This window comes from Echeneis naucrates, chromosome 23 (assembly GCF_900963305.1).
Source record: "Echeneis naucrates chromosome 23, fEcheNa1.1, whole genome shotgun sequence".
NCBI classification, from domain to species: domain Eukaryota; kingdom Metazoa; phylum Chordata; class Actinopteri; order Carangiformes; family Echeneidae; genus Echeneis; species Echeneis naucrates.
Genome location: NC_042533.1, coordinates 7,342,041 through 7,358,890, shown reverse-complemented (window position 1 = coordinate 7,358,890; position 16,850 = coordinate 7,342,041). Strand labels below are relative to the sequence as shown.

The 16,850-nt window shown below is 39.1% G+C and overlaps 1 protein-coding gene across 3 annotated transcripts in view; it reads left to right on the top strand.

The window, feature by feature from the left end:
* Positions 1-16,850, top strand: part of ptpn12 (protein tyrosine phosphatase non-receptor type 12) — a 39,545-nt gene extending 22,695 nt beyond the window's left edge. Inside the window, exons 12-18 of one of the 3 annotated variants that reach the window (XM_029494917.1) lie at positions 978-1,063; positions 6,985-7,174; positions 7,784-8,744; positions 11,882-11,953; positions 12,951-13,004; positions 13,517-13,591; positions 13,893-16,850. In XM_029494917.1, coding sequence (XP_029350777.1) covers positions 978-1,063; positions 6,985-7,174; positions 7,784-8,744; positions 11,882-11,953; positions 12,951-13,004; positions 13,517-13,591; positions 13,893-13,954 — 1,500 coding nt within the window. In that variant the 3' untranslated portion in view covers positions 13,955-16,850. Of the gene's footprint in view, positions 1-977; positions 1,064-6,984; positions 7,175-7,783; positions 8,745-11,881; positions 11,954-12,950; positions 13,005-13,516; positions 13,596-13,892 lie in introns of all 3 variants that reach the window. The other 2 variants (XM_029494918.1, XM_029494919.1) reach the window with 2 other exon arrangements.

Here is a 16,850-nt window from a genome sequence, read left to right as displayed (position 1 = left end):
TCTCACAATACATGTAGACCTACAAATATGGAAGGATGTGACTAGTTCCTCTGTATAAAGCTGATTATGTTCAAATGTTGTTCTTCATCTTACTTTAGCTGCTAAGGCCTGATCTGCTCCTCTGTTATAAGTTTATGATGACTGAAATTGTCCTGTCATCATCATTATCAGAGAGGAGAGAGAATCAAATTAATGAGTCACGAGGGAAAGATAGAAGAGGAGGAAGATCAGAGCTCAGAGGAAGAAAGGACATTAGTGTGGAGGTGGAGGAGAAGGAGGAATAGGCGTCTCTCAGGCACAGTTTTGATCCTTGAAGCTGTTTTGTAACAACTCCCTGCCTTTGCTCCAGGAGAGAGGGTGAGATAGTAAATCAGAGTTAGAAGTGCTTTACATGTCAACAGCAGTCATGAAAGTCACAGTTACAGTAAAACAGGCTCATGTGGTCTCAGGACAATTTTAAAAAACTAAATATGTTGTGTATATGCTAAGCTAATAACATGTCAGATGACATTATCAAGATAACTGCAATTTTGCCTCATTTGGCCATTTACAGCTCCCAAAACAGACTAAATCTGTGGCAGTAATTTGGCTGGCAGGCTGAAAATGCCAGCATGCTTAGTTCACTTCATGGGTGTTCATTTAACATGTCTGAGCTTTTAAGGCCAAGTGGGACTTATCGGTCCCTCTAAATAAGTAAACAGAGTATTCTTAAACTACAGAAGTGAAAGCCTGTGGTGGATGGACTTGCATCCCATATTTATTTTCCACTCATCTAAATTCAGATAAAATATTTTGAAATATAGTTGTCTGCAACTCTTCAAAGGCCTGAAGGTGCCTCCTACATTTGATAACAGTAATATTACCTATTTGAAATAAAATATGAAAGCCTCATCACAACTTAAAGAATGCTTTTTATTTATACATGCCTGCATATTTTTAAACCTTTTCTTTCCATGCTATCTGTCCACGTGTCTCAGGATGAAAACAGTCCAGACAAAGCAAGCCACCAGTCAGATGATGAGAGATGGGACACACCGCCTCCAAAACCTCCCCGTATACGCAGGTAAGACACATTCTGCATTCTGTTTTCTTGAGGTTGTTCAATGTAGAACTCAGCCATCATCTTTGAGCAGCGAATTGTATGTAGTTAAAGACTAATCTGACCGGCACTCTGCCTCCACATAGATGAATGAACAGGCTCACAGAAGGAAAGGGAACGGTATAGATATGAAACAGCATCCTACTGAATACAGTAGGTTTTGTCTTTGGTATGAGGAACACATGCAATTATAGCACAACAGTTTCGAGCACAGATTGAAAACGTGAAAGTGACCAAACTAAAGCAGCGTTCAATGTTTTCAGCTCAAACCAATTGCAGCCCACATTAGTTGCCCATCGACCCATAGATACACCCAACCTCTATTTTACTGAAGTTAACTTGTGCTTGCCTGTTAACAGCTGCTGTGGCCTAAGGAAGAGCTGTATTTATAGGCTGTTTTGCAACACTTTGCAATACTCTGCATCACTTCATCGTTTTCAACACATCACGACCCTAGGCTAGTCGAAGCAAAATTTCTACAGCTTTCATCTCCCCCTCTTTGAGAACAAGTAGACAGGCATATTACTTCCAACGCATTCCCACTCTGTTTTGTGCATGAATACATTTAGGTGCCCTCTCTCTATTCCTCTACAAGTCTGTTGTATAGTTTCTTGCTTTCTCAACCCATCCTCCTGTTTTTATTCTTCTCTTTTCTACCTTTTCCTCTCATATTTGATTTTGCTATATGTGCCCAGCAGGGGTTGTGCTCCACTTATCCACACACTTATCCACCAAAGGTACGGCCTCTCTCCACTGTTAACAGCAGCAACACATACACTGTGCAACTTTCAAAACAAGCCTGATGGATGCCACTGCTCAGAGAGTTGCTTCAGTGTTGCTGCTTTAATGTCAGAGAGGACGTCTAGTTGCCAGGAGACACAGTTTTCCTTTAATTACCTGTTGCTAGAAGCATTGTCTAAAAACGTCCTGTTTGACAGCATTTTGTGTGTTAACATGTGAATCATTATTGCACTATTGTACCATATTCTACTACAAATATTTCTAATATTTCTAATTTCAATGTGTATATATATATATTTCTTTTTGTGTTTCCCTTGTCCAAGATAGAAACACCGGACTCAAATTCCTAGTATGTTTACACATACCTGGCAATAAAACAATTTCTGATTTATTATTCTGATCATTTGCTTTGAGCTTATCTATTTGGTTTTAATTATATATTTCTATATATTTTTTCCATTCCTTTCTCTGAATCAGGCTTCATTTTAATTTGATGCCAATATGAACCTTTCAAGACATTTTGAACTAATCTTTTGTATGACTAGTGAGTAAAGTCAAGTCATCAAAGTCATCTCAGTTGGTTATTCGTTCTTTTTTCCCTGGTCAGCACATACACGCCACAGGCTTAGATTCGTTCATGAATGGGTCTTTCTGCAGCATATTGTCTTTATAGGAAGGGCTGATTTGACTCATAAAATAGGGTCTTTGGATCCCTCATTCACTGTTCACATGGTTACAGCAGTAACATAACCAATGCTGTTATTACTGGTGAGGAGAGCTATCTGACGTTAGCATGAAAGTTAACGTTAGCTATGTAGCTATGGGATGGATGTTTAATTTGCCTTTTCGTTGGAACAAATTCATACACTACAGGTCTTCAGTAACCAAGTGAAGCAAACCATGTTGCTCTTCAGCGTTTTAAAGATTTGCTTTTTCAGTCATTACTCAAATGACAGCTACAGAATGAACAAATGATGAAAGTGACGATTAAAAGACCTGAATCAGTAAAAAGAGCCGAACTTCCCATCACTACCTTCAAATAAGTTGGTAGCTGTAAGAATCAGTTACCAGCAGACATGATTTTTGTTAGCTTCTCTTACAACAACAAAATGCTTGTGCACTCAGTTTTCTTAATTTATCTGACTCTACCAGTTGTTTTGGTGGGAAAGCAAATGTTTTTCAGCAGTCCTAATTTTAGGATTAAGCTACAAGAGATCTGTTTACTGAAAAGTTTCTTTCCTGTTCTAAGTAAAATTTTTGTTTGGAAATGCTGCCAAAATAGGAAGTGTTCCTAGAACTGGGTCACAATGATCGGGAATATGTGGGTGTCACTCTCTCTACTCGTCTCACTCTGTGTCCCTCAATTTCCTAAAGAAATAATGTCAAGGTCTAGTTTAAGGCTGGGAGCATTTCTAGTGATGGTAAGAGCTATTTTTACTGGCATAGTCCACATTCTGCAGGCCACACTCCCCCCTGGGTCATTTCAGAGGGGGTTTGTGTGTTTGAATGGGATGGGAGGGAAAAACTGCTGGAACTGGCTGGCATCAAGTTTACAGACTGAGTCATTCATCTTTACAAATACACACACATCTATAGCCACACCGTAAAGAGCTGTCCTCTACTTCTTCCATACTAGATTGTGTCTTCAGTATGGAAAATTGTTAACCACCAGTAGGTGACAGTCATTGTTTTGGCAAATTATTATTTGCCTTTTCAGATCTTTACTTTGTTAAATAATCACCTTACGTTTTAAATGCGACCACTGTGTCTTAATGCTACAATGAAATATGTTTACCTTATGTCATTAAATAAAAAAAGGTATCTTGTAGAAAATGTGGTCATATTCCTTGAAGTAATCAATGCAAAGTATAATTTTATGGTATTTGTACTGACACTGAGGTATCATGTCAGCACAAATGGTGAAACAGTGTAATTGATACCTTGCTGTATTCACTGTTATACTTAATTATTTTTGCTCTTCATTCAATAATACAAATACAGTTTAAAGGTATCCAGGGTTCGTCCGCACCTCAAATTGAGCTACCAAAACTTTTTTTGTTTGTCTTTAAGATTGGAAATGCATAGCCAGTCAATAAAACCACAATTAAAAGACATTCCAGATTAGTGTTTAAGGCCAAATAACATAAAAAAGCCTTCCAGTTTACGGTTGATGTTTTTTCTTTGGCATTTTTCAAGTGGAATAAGAAAACCAGTGTTTTTAAATTTATGTTAAATCTGCACTCACCTTTATAATACCGCCTACTCTTATTCAACCTTCATGCTTTGAAAAAAAATAATCTCAAACCTTAACCTGTAGTAGTGATGTGTGATGAGGTCTGTTGTTCATAAAAGAAAATTTTTCTAATCTAATAATTTCTAATCAGGCTAGTGTGATTTGGGCAGATTTGTAATCCTGGCTTTTTCTCTTTTTGCAGTTATGCAGCAGTTTTAGCAATACAAAGTTGGTGATGCTCATATTTTCAGGCAGTCAAATAGATAATAGAAACACAGACAAGAGAAACATGTTTACTTAAGCAGTTGTTTGCTACTTTCCTTGGTTGTCTGTGTGACCATACCCCAGCAAAACCTGAAACAGGAATATGTCTTTTTAAGCTCCATCCCCTGCACACACATCCTGACTCCTGTGGATGCATCCACATCCTGTGGAGTACAGATGTAGAGGGCACAGTGCACTTCTGCTGTGCGGTTAAGGTTGGGCATTTATTTATGAATGTAGGTGGTGTTATTACATAAATTTCAAGTCCTTCTGAAGGGGTGTGCACGTGTGTTTGTGTGTGTTCAGGGTTAACTCTTGTGTGCCACCAGCATGCCAGAACACTGGAGCCTGTAGAGTTTTTGTTGCTGTAGTGCAAAAGTAGAGGAACATAACTGCATTGGGTAGTTTGCAGCTCTTTGAAGTTTGGAATAGTCGCTGCTTCTTGAGCTCTTGGTCTTTTAGTCACAGAGGCTGTTTACAGTTGGAGCAGAAATATTTCACAGTAACCCTAACCCAGAAAAGAAGATCAAAAGTAAATTAGTTTGATGTGATTTGGGAAATATGTTTTAAAAAGGCAGGTAGTTTAGTTAAATTCTTGTTTTGATCCCATATACACCCACGTGGCTGAATTAAAAAAAAAAAAAAAAAAAAAAGATAGAAGATGGAAAGTGTTGAGGATGTTAAATAAATTGAACTTAGAGTTTTGAAGTTTTCCCTTTACAGGAAAAATACCTATAATCACCTTTGATCCATCCATACATTTCTTCATATCTGTCTTGGTGCTGCATTCATTTTATGCCTGTAACCTCAGTTTCCTTTATGCTAGTTGTTGCTGCTTACTTATTTTGCTCTGACTGACTTGTGTTTGTTCCTGTAACAGCTCAGCTTCCCATTTGGAATCATTAAAGTTTTATCTCATCTCCTCTTTGAGGGCTTCAGGGCCTGAATAAACTCTGTGGCATCTGAATGATTCATATTCCCATGGAAACAATCGGCACCAGTGGGAATCATCTGTGTTACTGTTAAATATGTCTTTTGCTTGCTCAGGCAGTGAAGATGATATATGAGAAATACATCTCATGGGGAATATGAGTTTTCATTAATGAAAACTCCAAAGGAATAATGAAATTGCTTTTTAAATAATGTTTAACTGAGAGGCCAGGAATTGCCAATATGTGACCTATAATAGACAAATGGAGACTCTGGATGTTATTAAAGCTCTGTAACTATTTAGACTTAATACGAAATTGTGACCTATTACCTTCTTATAAAAGATCATAATAAATAATATTATCCAAAAATCACACTCATTATTAGCACTTATGAATATAGAAGAATAAATAATTTATAATAATAAGCCTGGTCACATGGCTGCAATATTGCAGGGCTAAGGCTCATGAGGAAGCATACAATATGACAATATGAGAGAAAAGGAAATCCTCCAACTAATATCTTCTGTGTCTGATATCTTCATCTGTCTCACATATATGCAGCATCATGTCAGTCACACATATGATGGCTCTCATTTCAATCATGTGCTTTTTATTTAGCACATCACCGCATCCTTTCACTAAGTTTTCTTTCTATGTGTATTTATATTTGGGTGTTTATGTGGAATGTATATTCTGTGAAGTTGAAGAATATCAAAATGTATACGTTTCCATTGCCGTGTGGCTAGATTTGTCACAACCTCAATATCCTGTATGTAATTCACACTCCTAAATGGTGTGTATCGAGTGCTGCTGTTGTAGGTAGATGGTAAGCATGTTACCTAAATCCTCAGTGCAGTACATGTGGGTGACTTTTCGCCTTAAGTAGCTGCAGAGAGAATTAAAAGTTTTGAACACCAACTCTTTGGCACAGAGCAGAAATGCCTCAGGAGTTTGCTGCCTAAGAAAATAATGGAATACAATAAGAGAGTGAAAATTACAACATTAGAATATCCCGTTGGGAAATTTTTCTTTGGCAGATACAGAAGCAGTCAATATAGAACTTTGTTCTGGTGGTTAACTCCGTTTTCAGTTTTCCTCAAATTAAAAGATCACATCCACCTAATATAGATGTACTGGGAGTCAGCGCTCAGCTTTTTTTATTTCAAGATTTGTCTATTATGTTGACATTGTAAGCTCATAGTCTCACTTTTTTAAAAATTCCGCCATCTAGTGGTGTAAAACTTGCTTTCCTAACACAAATAGAAGCGGCTCTTTGAATCTGATAGTTTATTTCATCATCTCACTTTCATTATTCCGTTTGAGTAATTTAATCATGACTGTTCAGATAGCTGCCCGATGTCCGAGCAGTGTGATGAAATTCTTGCCTTTTCATCACTTAGATTTTTTTAATGATGTTTTCAGAACTTTTTTGTTAGGTGCCCTTCAAATCTGGAGTGTTTTATCTGTATGTCCAACACAAACAGTCCACTTAAGTTTTAAAGCCATGTGCATTATATAGAAAAAGCAAAATATGTTGAAATTGTAGCAACACTGCTGCATTTTGAGCTTTGTTGAATTGCTACATCTTCTTAAAAAGCGTCAAAAGAGTGGGGAGGGGAAAAAAGCATGTGATATCCATTCAATGAAAAGTGTCATGTTTTAGCTTTGTCTCTCTGTTGAATGACTCCATTTTTCTTATCTCTTTTTCTGTCTAGTTCCCAGGCAGAAGGTGATGTAAAGGAGGAGATTCTTCAGCCCCCAGAGCCTCACCCTGTACCCCCTATTTTGACCCCATCTCCCCCATCAGCCTTTCCTACTGTTACAAACGTACGGCAGGACAATGACCGCTACCACCCCAAACCTCTTATACACGTCCTGGCTACTACACAGCACAACGTGACGCAGGTGAGATGAGCAATATGGTAGAAATACATCTTTCTGCACTATCTAAACTGAGCATGGAAGCTTTTTCCATGTGGGTGCCTCAGGTATTTTGGACCTTTTAAAACCTGTTGTTTTGCATTTCTCTTCAGGCCTTTTACATACATTCTTATCCAAAATAACTTATAGTTTGCATATATTTAAAATATGGTTATTTTGTGTTCTAAAATATTGTATAGTAATGAAAGTAAAAGTATTAATTATTATTATATTATTATTATTATAATTAATTCCCAACTAGCTTTTGCTTGAATGATGTATTATTAGATGTCTTGTCATGATTTAGATTTTTACTGAAACCAATTTGGAAGTGATGCAGAAACTGAGATGATACTGCAGTTTGAAAAGAATGTTGCATTCAACAGGTGATGGTACATAACACTTGTCTTTTTCTATTTAGTGATAGATTACATCTACACTTTCAAAATAAAACCAACGTCTGTCCTGCAAGTTCCTCAGAACTCAAGCTGGAGGTCATGACCTGAGCTGTATAGAATGATATCATTCTGTGGAGTGTTTGGAGTTAAATACCTTTTTTGAATGCCAAATCTCTTCAATTCCTTTTCCTTGTAGACAAAAGAAGGGGACCAGCAGCATAACCCGTCAGACTCCAGTCCAAACAAACAGACCAGTCCCTCAGAGCAGAAGGACCAAGAACTAGAAAGTCGAAAACAGCAGACTCAGGTGTCAAATCTGGATCTCAATGACAACTACAGCAACAAACTGTCTTCAGCATCAACAAAATCAGAAATGGGCCAAAGCCAGACTCAGACTTCCTCCTCGCCCCTCTCTCCGGTTGTTGAATGTTCTGGTGCTCCTCGGATTGAGAGGAAGCTCAGCATTGAAATTAAAAAGGTGCCATTGCAGGAAGGACCTCGTAGCTTTGACACTTCCCCATCCATGGGAGTAGCAGGTGGGCTTGGTTCAACCAACAGTGGGGGTATGCTACAAAGAGGCCACGCCTTCAAAGCCCGTTCTGGCCAATCCCTACTGACGTCTAGCTCTTCACTATCGGAGGATTCGGGCACGGAAGGAGGAGCAGGAGTGGAGAGTCAAGCTGACGGAGGTGTCCTAACCAGACCAAACCACCTCCCTGTAAAAAGCGGTGAGAAGGGGGAGCCACAGGGAGGAGAGAGAGCGGAGGTGAAGGCAGGACATGCAGCGTGGGCCCAACCCTGCAACAGCCCTGACAAACATTTCCCAAAGACCTCGTCTTCTTCCTCCTCCTCAGATCGCGTCGCTCCATCGTCCTCCTCTTCCTCCCACCTCTCCTCCTCCTCCTCCTCCTCCTCCTCATCCTCCACTCCTGTTAGGACTGCCCTGAGTTTCACTAATCCCCTGCACTCCGATAACTCTGACGAGGAGGGGGATGGAGAGATGTCTGGAGGAAAGGAGGGTCATCGTACTAATGTATCTACAGCAATGGCTGTGGTGTCTGCACCCGCTCACCATGGAGACCAGCAGCCTGTCAGGAAGATGCTGCCAATGTCCATCGCAGGGCAGAGTTCTCCATTACCCCCTGCATCCACAGCAAGTATGTCAACAAACTGAGCGAATGGATCTAACCTTATAAGTTAACTAGTTAACTATTTCTACAGTTAATTAACAAAAACAAACTGTAAACTATACAGTTAGTCTGATTAATGAACGTCTGGGTTTCTTTGGGTTTGTCAGATTCAGACATCAAATTATTCAAACAACACGATTAACACAATTTAAGCCTGAAACTAAAGTCACTGAGTGAGTCTCACAACCCGTCCTTATAATCCATGCTAACACACACTGTGAGAAACCACATGGTAAAGTCATTTTCTGGCTCAGTAAGGGCACAGAGTTCTCAGACAGACCACATGCTAATGACAAGCTTTATCCGTCAACACACAGACACACTGGGTTAAACTGTTCTTTTTGCTGAGGAGACTCGGAGGCAAAAAGGAAAAAAAAAACAAAAAAACAACAGGGCACATGGAAGAAAGGAATAGGAAGAAAATCAACAGAGACAGACGGAGTGAGATTGTTTCCAGTGAGTCTCATGTAAAGCATGATTGTATAACGAATTAGTTGGTTTGTGAGGAATGCTGCAAATGTTAACAGGCAAACATCTGCCAAAAAACTCTTCTCTTCCTCTTCCAGCTTGTGTGTTTCCCTGAGTGTGTGGATTTACAAACAGGAGTGTTTTTTGTGTCAATGCAATTGTGAGTGAGAAGTGTGTTTGCATGTTGGATGGTGAAGGATCAACACTGCATGATGCTGATAAATACACACTTCTGTGCACGTTGGGTTGAGCAGAGCAGTGTTGCACTGTTGGCTGTGCACACATCCGTACGGCTGCACTGTCACAATTACAATGAGGTTCTGAAGGGAACGATGTCTCTTCTCCTGACCTTGATTTCAAAATCAGGAGATTCTGAAATCTCATTCTTGCTGTGATTGAAGCTGATATGAAGCAGAGTGGATTGAACTGGATTTTGGCTTGTATTGATCTGGAATGGCCTTTGGATGATATAACTGATCTGCATTTTAAATATTTGGTTGAAACTATGAGGAGACATGATGTGAACCGGTTTTCTGGTTGTTCACTTTGTGTACCTTTATGTCTTAGTATCAGAAGAACAACCTTTTTTATTTTGAGTTTTGTAGGTAACATTTTGGACAAACTGAAATAGTTTTCAGTTTAAAAAAAAAGTTGGATGACACCATTTAGTCAATGGCAGAGTTAAATGTATAAAACTGTGAAACCTTTTAGTGTTTGCATCAGTTAATAGGTAGCCCTCAACAGTTTGTTATGTAATAGAACTTCCCTTATTCACTTAAAAATCACCCCTAACACAGAAGCACCACCAACCTGTGAGCTGTTTCAGGAATCACAGTGAGAGGCTGTCACACCTCTCACAAATATTCATTTTAAAACTGGCATCACACATTATGTTCTCCTCAAGTCATTCCAGCATATAAAACTAAATGCAGACGCATCTGCTACACAGTCCTGAAGTGGTCTCTCTTTGGTCTGCTTGGCTTTCTGGCTCATTGTCTCCTTGGGCTCTGGCAGTGCTTTGTGATTGGTAATGAAATGCTAATGGCTGCTGTTTGATTGGTTGCAAAAATCTCATGGCTGCCTATTGATGAGTAGCATTGAGAAAATTGCTTTGTTGTTGGTCAAGGGAAAGCTGGTGGCTGCTTGTATTCTTGTGAATCAAATGATACTGCACTGATACATTATAGAACTAACTCAGTGATAGTTATAATCACAAAACAATGGAAGACCAACATCAGACATACAAGTGCACATTACATACATTAGGTTTATAATGAAGTTATTTATACTGTAATAAAAAAAAGTCTCAATTCACATAATATTCACAGTGACTAACCTTATACCTTACAACGCATTTTATAAACTGCACTAAATTAGTTCAGGAACAGCAAAACCTTGTTGTTCCAGCCACTCACTGTGACATTAACCTGCTGTACAATATTTTGCTGAAAATGGTGTAAAGTGAGCATTGAACTCTTGCTGTTAGTAAGACTAAGACAGTAAGACAGTTATCATTACACTATACAAGGCTTTTATGGGCTTCTCTAGGGCAATACAATCCTGTAGAAAACAACTCCATATGAAACCTCAATGGTAAATACATGTGCAAAATGTTTGGATTGCAGATAAAGGAGATTTTAGATTAAAATCAGTCAGTATGACATCAGTGACGGCTGAGTCAACCATAGTCTAGAAAAGTGCCAAGAAATACAAAAATCACATGCTGATATAGAAACACTGGCATCAATGTGAAGAAATGTGGATTTTCACCACCAGGAAATATTGCTCTCACAGATGGAGATTGCCAAAGAAGACTCCATTTCGATAAGGAAGAAAATGTAATCATGGCATGATTTAAGTGATCATGTCAGAAACCATGACATGACCATGACTGTACATTTAACAGCCACAGAAAAATCCATAAAAAATCATATGAACAGTGTTATAGGGTGCCCAACTCAAGAGAATTATTATTTGATATCACATCAACATTTCCTTGGACAGTGCTTACGTCTAAGAAAATCTCAGAGCCCATTGCTGCTGTTTGAACTATCAGTATCGGTGTTGTTACAGCACATCTGCAAATCCATTTGTGTCTTTTACAGACACCACCGCTGTTACTAGGGTTTACTGTCATAAATGTCAACTGTGAAAACAAAAACTTGTTCAATCTTTACAATTGGTTAAAATTAACTGTACCTCATAACATATGAGTACATGTTTTAAAATCCATTTGTTATTTGTTATTTTTGCATGGCCATAATTCTGACTACCAACACAGCAATACAGCATCACGTTTCATATTATTTTCTAAGAAATACATGAAAATTATATACAGGGAAATAAATAGAAATAATTATAAAACAAAACAAATACTTAGAAGACATAGAAAAGAATTAATAACACTCACATTTTTTATAATATTAAGTCATTGTAGATAATGAGAAGATGCTTAAAATATGTTGCATTTAATAACATCAAACCTTCTTTGTGTTTGTGTTTCTGATAAAGAGTCAAAGCATCAACACTTTTCTTTACTTTACCTCTCTGTCACCTGATTGTCGATCTCTTGTCTGTCTGTCTTTGGCCAGTAATTAATGCTGCTTCTTATTTGACCTCTTGACCTTTTAACCCAGACTGCTGGGACAGCGACGACTCCCCCCCCCCCCTCCCTGCGAGAACCCCTGAGTCCTTCATACTGGCCACAGGTGCGTTTGCATTGGTCAAGATTCACAGTCTGTGTTTCCAGTGCTGTGGATTCACTGGCTCATCATCCTGGAATTGTCATTGGTCAGCTCCTACAAAAGCTGGACTGGTCAGTGGTGATTATGAGCTAGAAGGAAGAGTCATTGTATTAAAAACAAAAAGGTTAACTGGGCTGTCGTTGCTTTGTTCGTGTAGGTGGTAGCTGGTGCTGCATTTGCAAGGAGACACTTGGGGTTGTTTGGGCAGTCAATAGGTACTAATATAGGAAGACTTTATTATGATTATTTTTTTTTTAGCATTTTCTATTTCACTTTCCACTTTATTCCACTTATACAACGTTTCAACAGCCAGATATTTTCTCTCTCTCATCCTCACTTTAAACAGACGGGTGGACAGTCACGTTGCAGTTATCAATTCTGCAACCTCTACCACACCATATTCTCCTTAACTATTGGCTGCCCACTTGCTGTCTGCTGTGCTTTTTTCCCTGTGTTTTGGTAGCAGGGCTTTATTATATTTAATCAAACAGTTAAATATTTGTTTTAATAGTGAATATGTGGCTTTTGTAAGTGGTTTTATCAGATTTACAACACTGGAGGGCAGCATTAGCTCTTTCAGATCTGATGTATTTGTGTTTTGAGAAGATCATCTTTAAACAGACAACAATCAGTCACAGTTGACGGCTTTTGGGTGGATTTCTACACAGAGAGAGAAAGAGAGCGAGAGAGAGAGCTTCAACGCCTCATGTTTCAAAGTGCTTTAAATTTTTCTAAATATGGTGTACTTTTGGACATAAAACTCTGGAGTGGAGGTTGTTCTCCCAGCTATGTGACTGAAGGGTTGGATTAAAGGCTGAGTGATGAACAGGGATGGAAAGTGAGCTTGAAAGGAAATGTATGACAGTTAAAGTGAATGTTCTGTGTGTGTGCGTGCGTGTCTGTCTGTCTGTCTGTCTTAACCATCATTGCTTCATCTAATCCCTTATTCCCTCTCTACCAGACCCTCTTGAGGTGAGGACTTCGGCATCAGCTGAGTGGAGCGGTTTACACACAGGTACCAACGTGTTTTCCAAATCTGCTTCCTTTGCTTGCAGTTGTCCGTGCGTGAATTTCCATATTATTGGTCCTCGTTGGCATTGCATTTGTTGTAGGATCACAACAATGGGTCAACAGAGCAGAAGAGGAGATAGGTTGTCTGTGTTTTGCAAATTAGCCTGCCCATTATAAGATGGACAGCATTTGTCAGGGGGGCCAGCTGTAAGAATGAGAGAGTGATAAAACTTGTCAAGAGGTGAAATGAAAAATGTGTGTATATGCTATGAGCTATGAGGACTGAGCTGTGATCGCTACGACCAATTAATTGCATCAGTAGTCTGCGTGTGGCAGATTAATCAAAGGGGAATAACTTGTTTTGAGGAGAATTTTTTAATTAATATAGCAGATATAAATTATTATAAATCTCTAAATTATTGACTTAGGTGCATCTGTAATACTACACACAGCAATGATATTCACACAGTGTTTCCACTCCATTAACCTGGGTGTATGTGCTTGTCTGTGTGTCAGACTGCATTAAGAAGACATCTCCAGCTGACCCTGCATCTGGTAGCACCACAGCAACAGACAGCAAGGCAGACTTGGGTGGGTAAGTCTGCTGTCTTGCTCTTTACAATGTCCCCATATGTGATTTTTATGTGATTTTCTTTTTTCTGACTGCACACTGCTGTTTTCACTTCAGTTCTCTGGAGGAATGTTAGTATTATTTGCACGTGATGATTTTTCTCTTTGCTGAAACACATAATTTTGGTTAATGTCATAATTTTTTTATCATGTGTGCCATTGCTTTGCTGTTTGGAAGATTAGCTCTGGGCTCCTGGTGCAGAAAAGTGATGATGGTTTTGACACTAGGCGAAAACTGAAAGGCACTCTTTCTTCTTCTCAGGGTTCGGTAACCGTTGCATCCAGCCCAAAGGTCCTCGAGAGCCCCCCCTGGAGTGGACATGATGGAAAGATCCATCCGCCCCGTCCACCAGCAGTGTCCTCACTTGTCAGGAGGCAGACTCTGCTCATTTCACCTGGCAGGTCCCAAAAAACCAAGTTGTTAGATGCTACAGAGACAGAAAGCACATTGTTACATAGAAACAACTTCTTTGTGACTCTGTGCCAAATGGCTTGTCAAGACTGTCCTCCTCTTCCTCCTCATCTTCAGTCCTTCCACTGCCACTGTGCAACGCAGAAGAAAACTTACTGTTCAAGTGGCTTGTCCATTTTAGAATCAAGTCCACATTTTCCTGTTCAGCTTCCTGATGTTAGAGATTTTGACTTCTCTAGTCCTTGACCTTGAACCAGTCTTGTTATTTCCCTATTAATGGTTGAAGGATAATTCCTGTTTTTTCCCCCCCCTGTGTTTTTAGTGACTTAAACAAAATGGTTTGTTTTGAACTTTAGACACGTCATGATTATTTGCCCATTCTGAGGCTAAATGATGAGGAATGTATGAATAAGATTTAAAAAGTGCTCTCTTTACAATGACAAGAAGAACACTTTGTTTCATACCAAATGAGAAAAGAAACTTTTGAAAATCAGGAATTATCTTTAAGCAGAGAAGCTACTGTGGGAAGCTGATTCCTGAGGTTTAACTGAACTCCCAGAAGGAGTCTGTTTCCTCCTACTGAATGAACAACAATCTTCAAAGCGAACCTAGATAATCTGTTACCCATGATGCAACCGTTTCTGTTGGGTATGTACAGGTTGCCAAGGTGCTCTCTCTCTGTCTCTCTCTCCCTCTCTCTGTGTGCTGGTGCTACATTATTAAGGATCAGCAATGAAACAGAAAGACTAGAGGTGACTGTTACAATCATCCTCTGTCTGGTGGGATTACTTCCAGTATTAACTGCAGTAATGTCAGCTGTAGTACTTTTTGTTTCTTTGTTGACCCCCCTGTTTTCCAGAGTCACAAGGCTGATGTGGTTTGGTCATTGCACTTGTTAATAGTAGGTTGTATATGTTTGAGTTACCAGCTCAACCAAAATATGGCCTTTCAATTCCATCGTTAGAGCCCTATGATTGATCCAACAATACTTTGGGCTTAAGAAATGTTTTTACCTGGAACACCTGACACCCCCATTTAGAGTTGCAGATGAATTCAATTACCTTCAAACACATCAGCGATTGTCAAAGTTGTCGTCAGCCCTTTGACTCTGGCTCTCACTGCTGGGACCATGAGCCTGCCTTAGTCCCCCACTCAGAGAAGACAGCCAATGGCAGTCCCTCTTCATTTGGCTTTTCTCCTCATTTCTGTTTGTGAGTTTGGTTTTTTTTTTTTTTGCTTTCCTTTACTTATTTGCTGTTTTCTTGTTTTTTGTTGGTTGGTTTTTCTGTTCTCATCCTCCTCCTGCTGGTGAGGCTCTCAGATAAACAATTGTGCGTGTCTTTATTTTAGCAGCCAGCTCCTCCCAACAGACCTCAGTGTTTGGATTTATGAATGTTGCACATAATCTGAAACTCTCACAGATCTTGACAAGGTGAAATTAAATCCAGGTTTTTTTGGTTTCCAAATTGTAGTTGCTTCCGTATGTGTGAGACAATGATCAAGACCACAGCAGCTAGGGACCCAGGACTACTGTTATTTCCTCACTTATATAGTGCTCTGCTAACTTTTCCTTCATTTGCTACCATAACTATACAGTATATGCATTTTTTATAAAGATCAAGAACTGTACAGGGCAGTTTAGGTATATAATATTTCAGATTTTTTTGATATCTTAAATATTCTTATTAACAGAAGATGTAAGAAAGTCAGTGCATGATGTTGATGATGATTCCTCCCCCTAAAAAATGTTTCCCTTCAAAGTGTAAATTATTCTGCTGCCCTTTTGTTTTTGCTTCTGGCAAATATTTCAGGGTTGTTTTACTTTTTACTGTTTTGTTCAAATCATATGCATTAAAGCAAAAACATTTTGTTTTAATTGGTTGGCAGAGGTAACACAAAGACTGCCAGCTGGCCCCCTCTCAGATAGCTACAATGGGCTCCTAAGATTGTAATAATAATATTAATGATAATAATAATGATATTGGTCGTTTTTTGTAAATGGTATTTTAAAGTTATTTTTGTATACACGGTTGTTTGTTGCGTCACAACTCCACTGCTCCCCATCCAAGCCAAACCAAACCCCCATTTGTCTCTTCTGGTACACTATGCACCTTTTTTTTCCTCTTTCCTTTCTTTTTTTTAAAATCTTGTTTCTGGTTTTTTTTTTTTTTTGTCACTTCTCACTCTCAGCTTGCTCTTTCAACACAAAACATGCAACGGAGTTGGATCTCGTGCACCAGACCAGGAGCATCTCATTATTTTCCTCTTCTCTTGTTCTCGCTATTCCTGCTACTTTCTCTCTTTCATCTTCCTCTAGTTCTGCTTCTCTTTTATGCTTGTTCCATTTTTGAAAGGTTGTCACTTTCAACATGTCAGTTTACTTTAGTTCAAAGTAACAAAAGAACAAAATATGCCCATGAACCTGTAAATGGACCAGTAGACATGTTGCAAAGAGGCATTCTTTTTACCTCCATTCATCATTTCTCATCTGCTTCCATTTCTCTGTTTAAGCCTCTCTGCCCCAGATGCCCACACACTATCCTCAATCTCAGAAGAGCCCACCTGTGCCTTTAAGAGAGAGCCCGCCCTCCCCTTGTCCCTTCTCCCCCAATCATCATTCGTGGCGTGAGCGTGAGTGATATGATTCGCTGCTGCTTGCTCATTGCCTCCTGTGTGACTCTCATTCAGCCACGCTCCCTGTCCCCTTCCTGAGACACATGCATCGAAACAAAAACACACACACACAAATAAACACCCAAAATGTTTGTATGTTGCAGAAATCAATCAGTAAAAATGAAAGTTACGTAA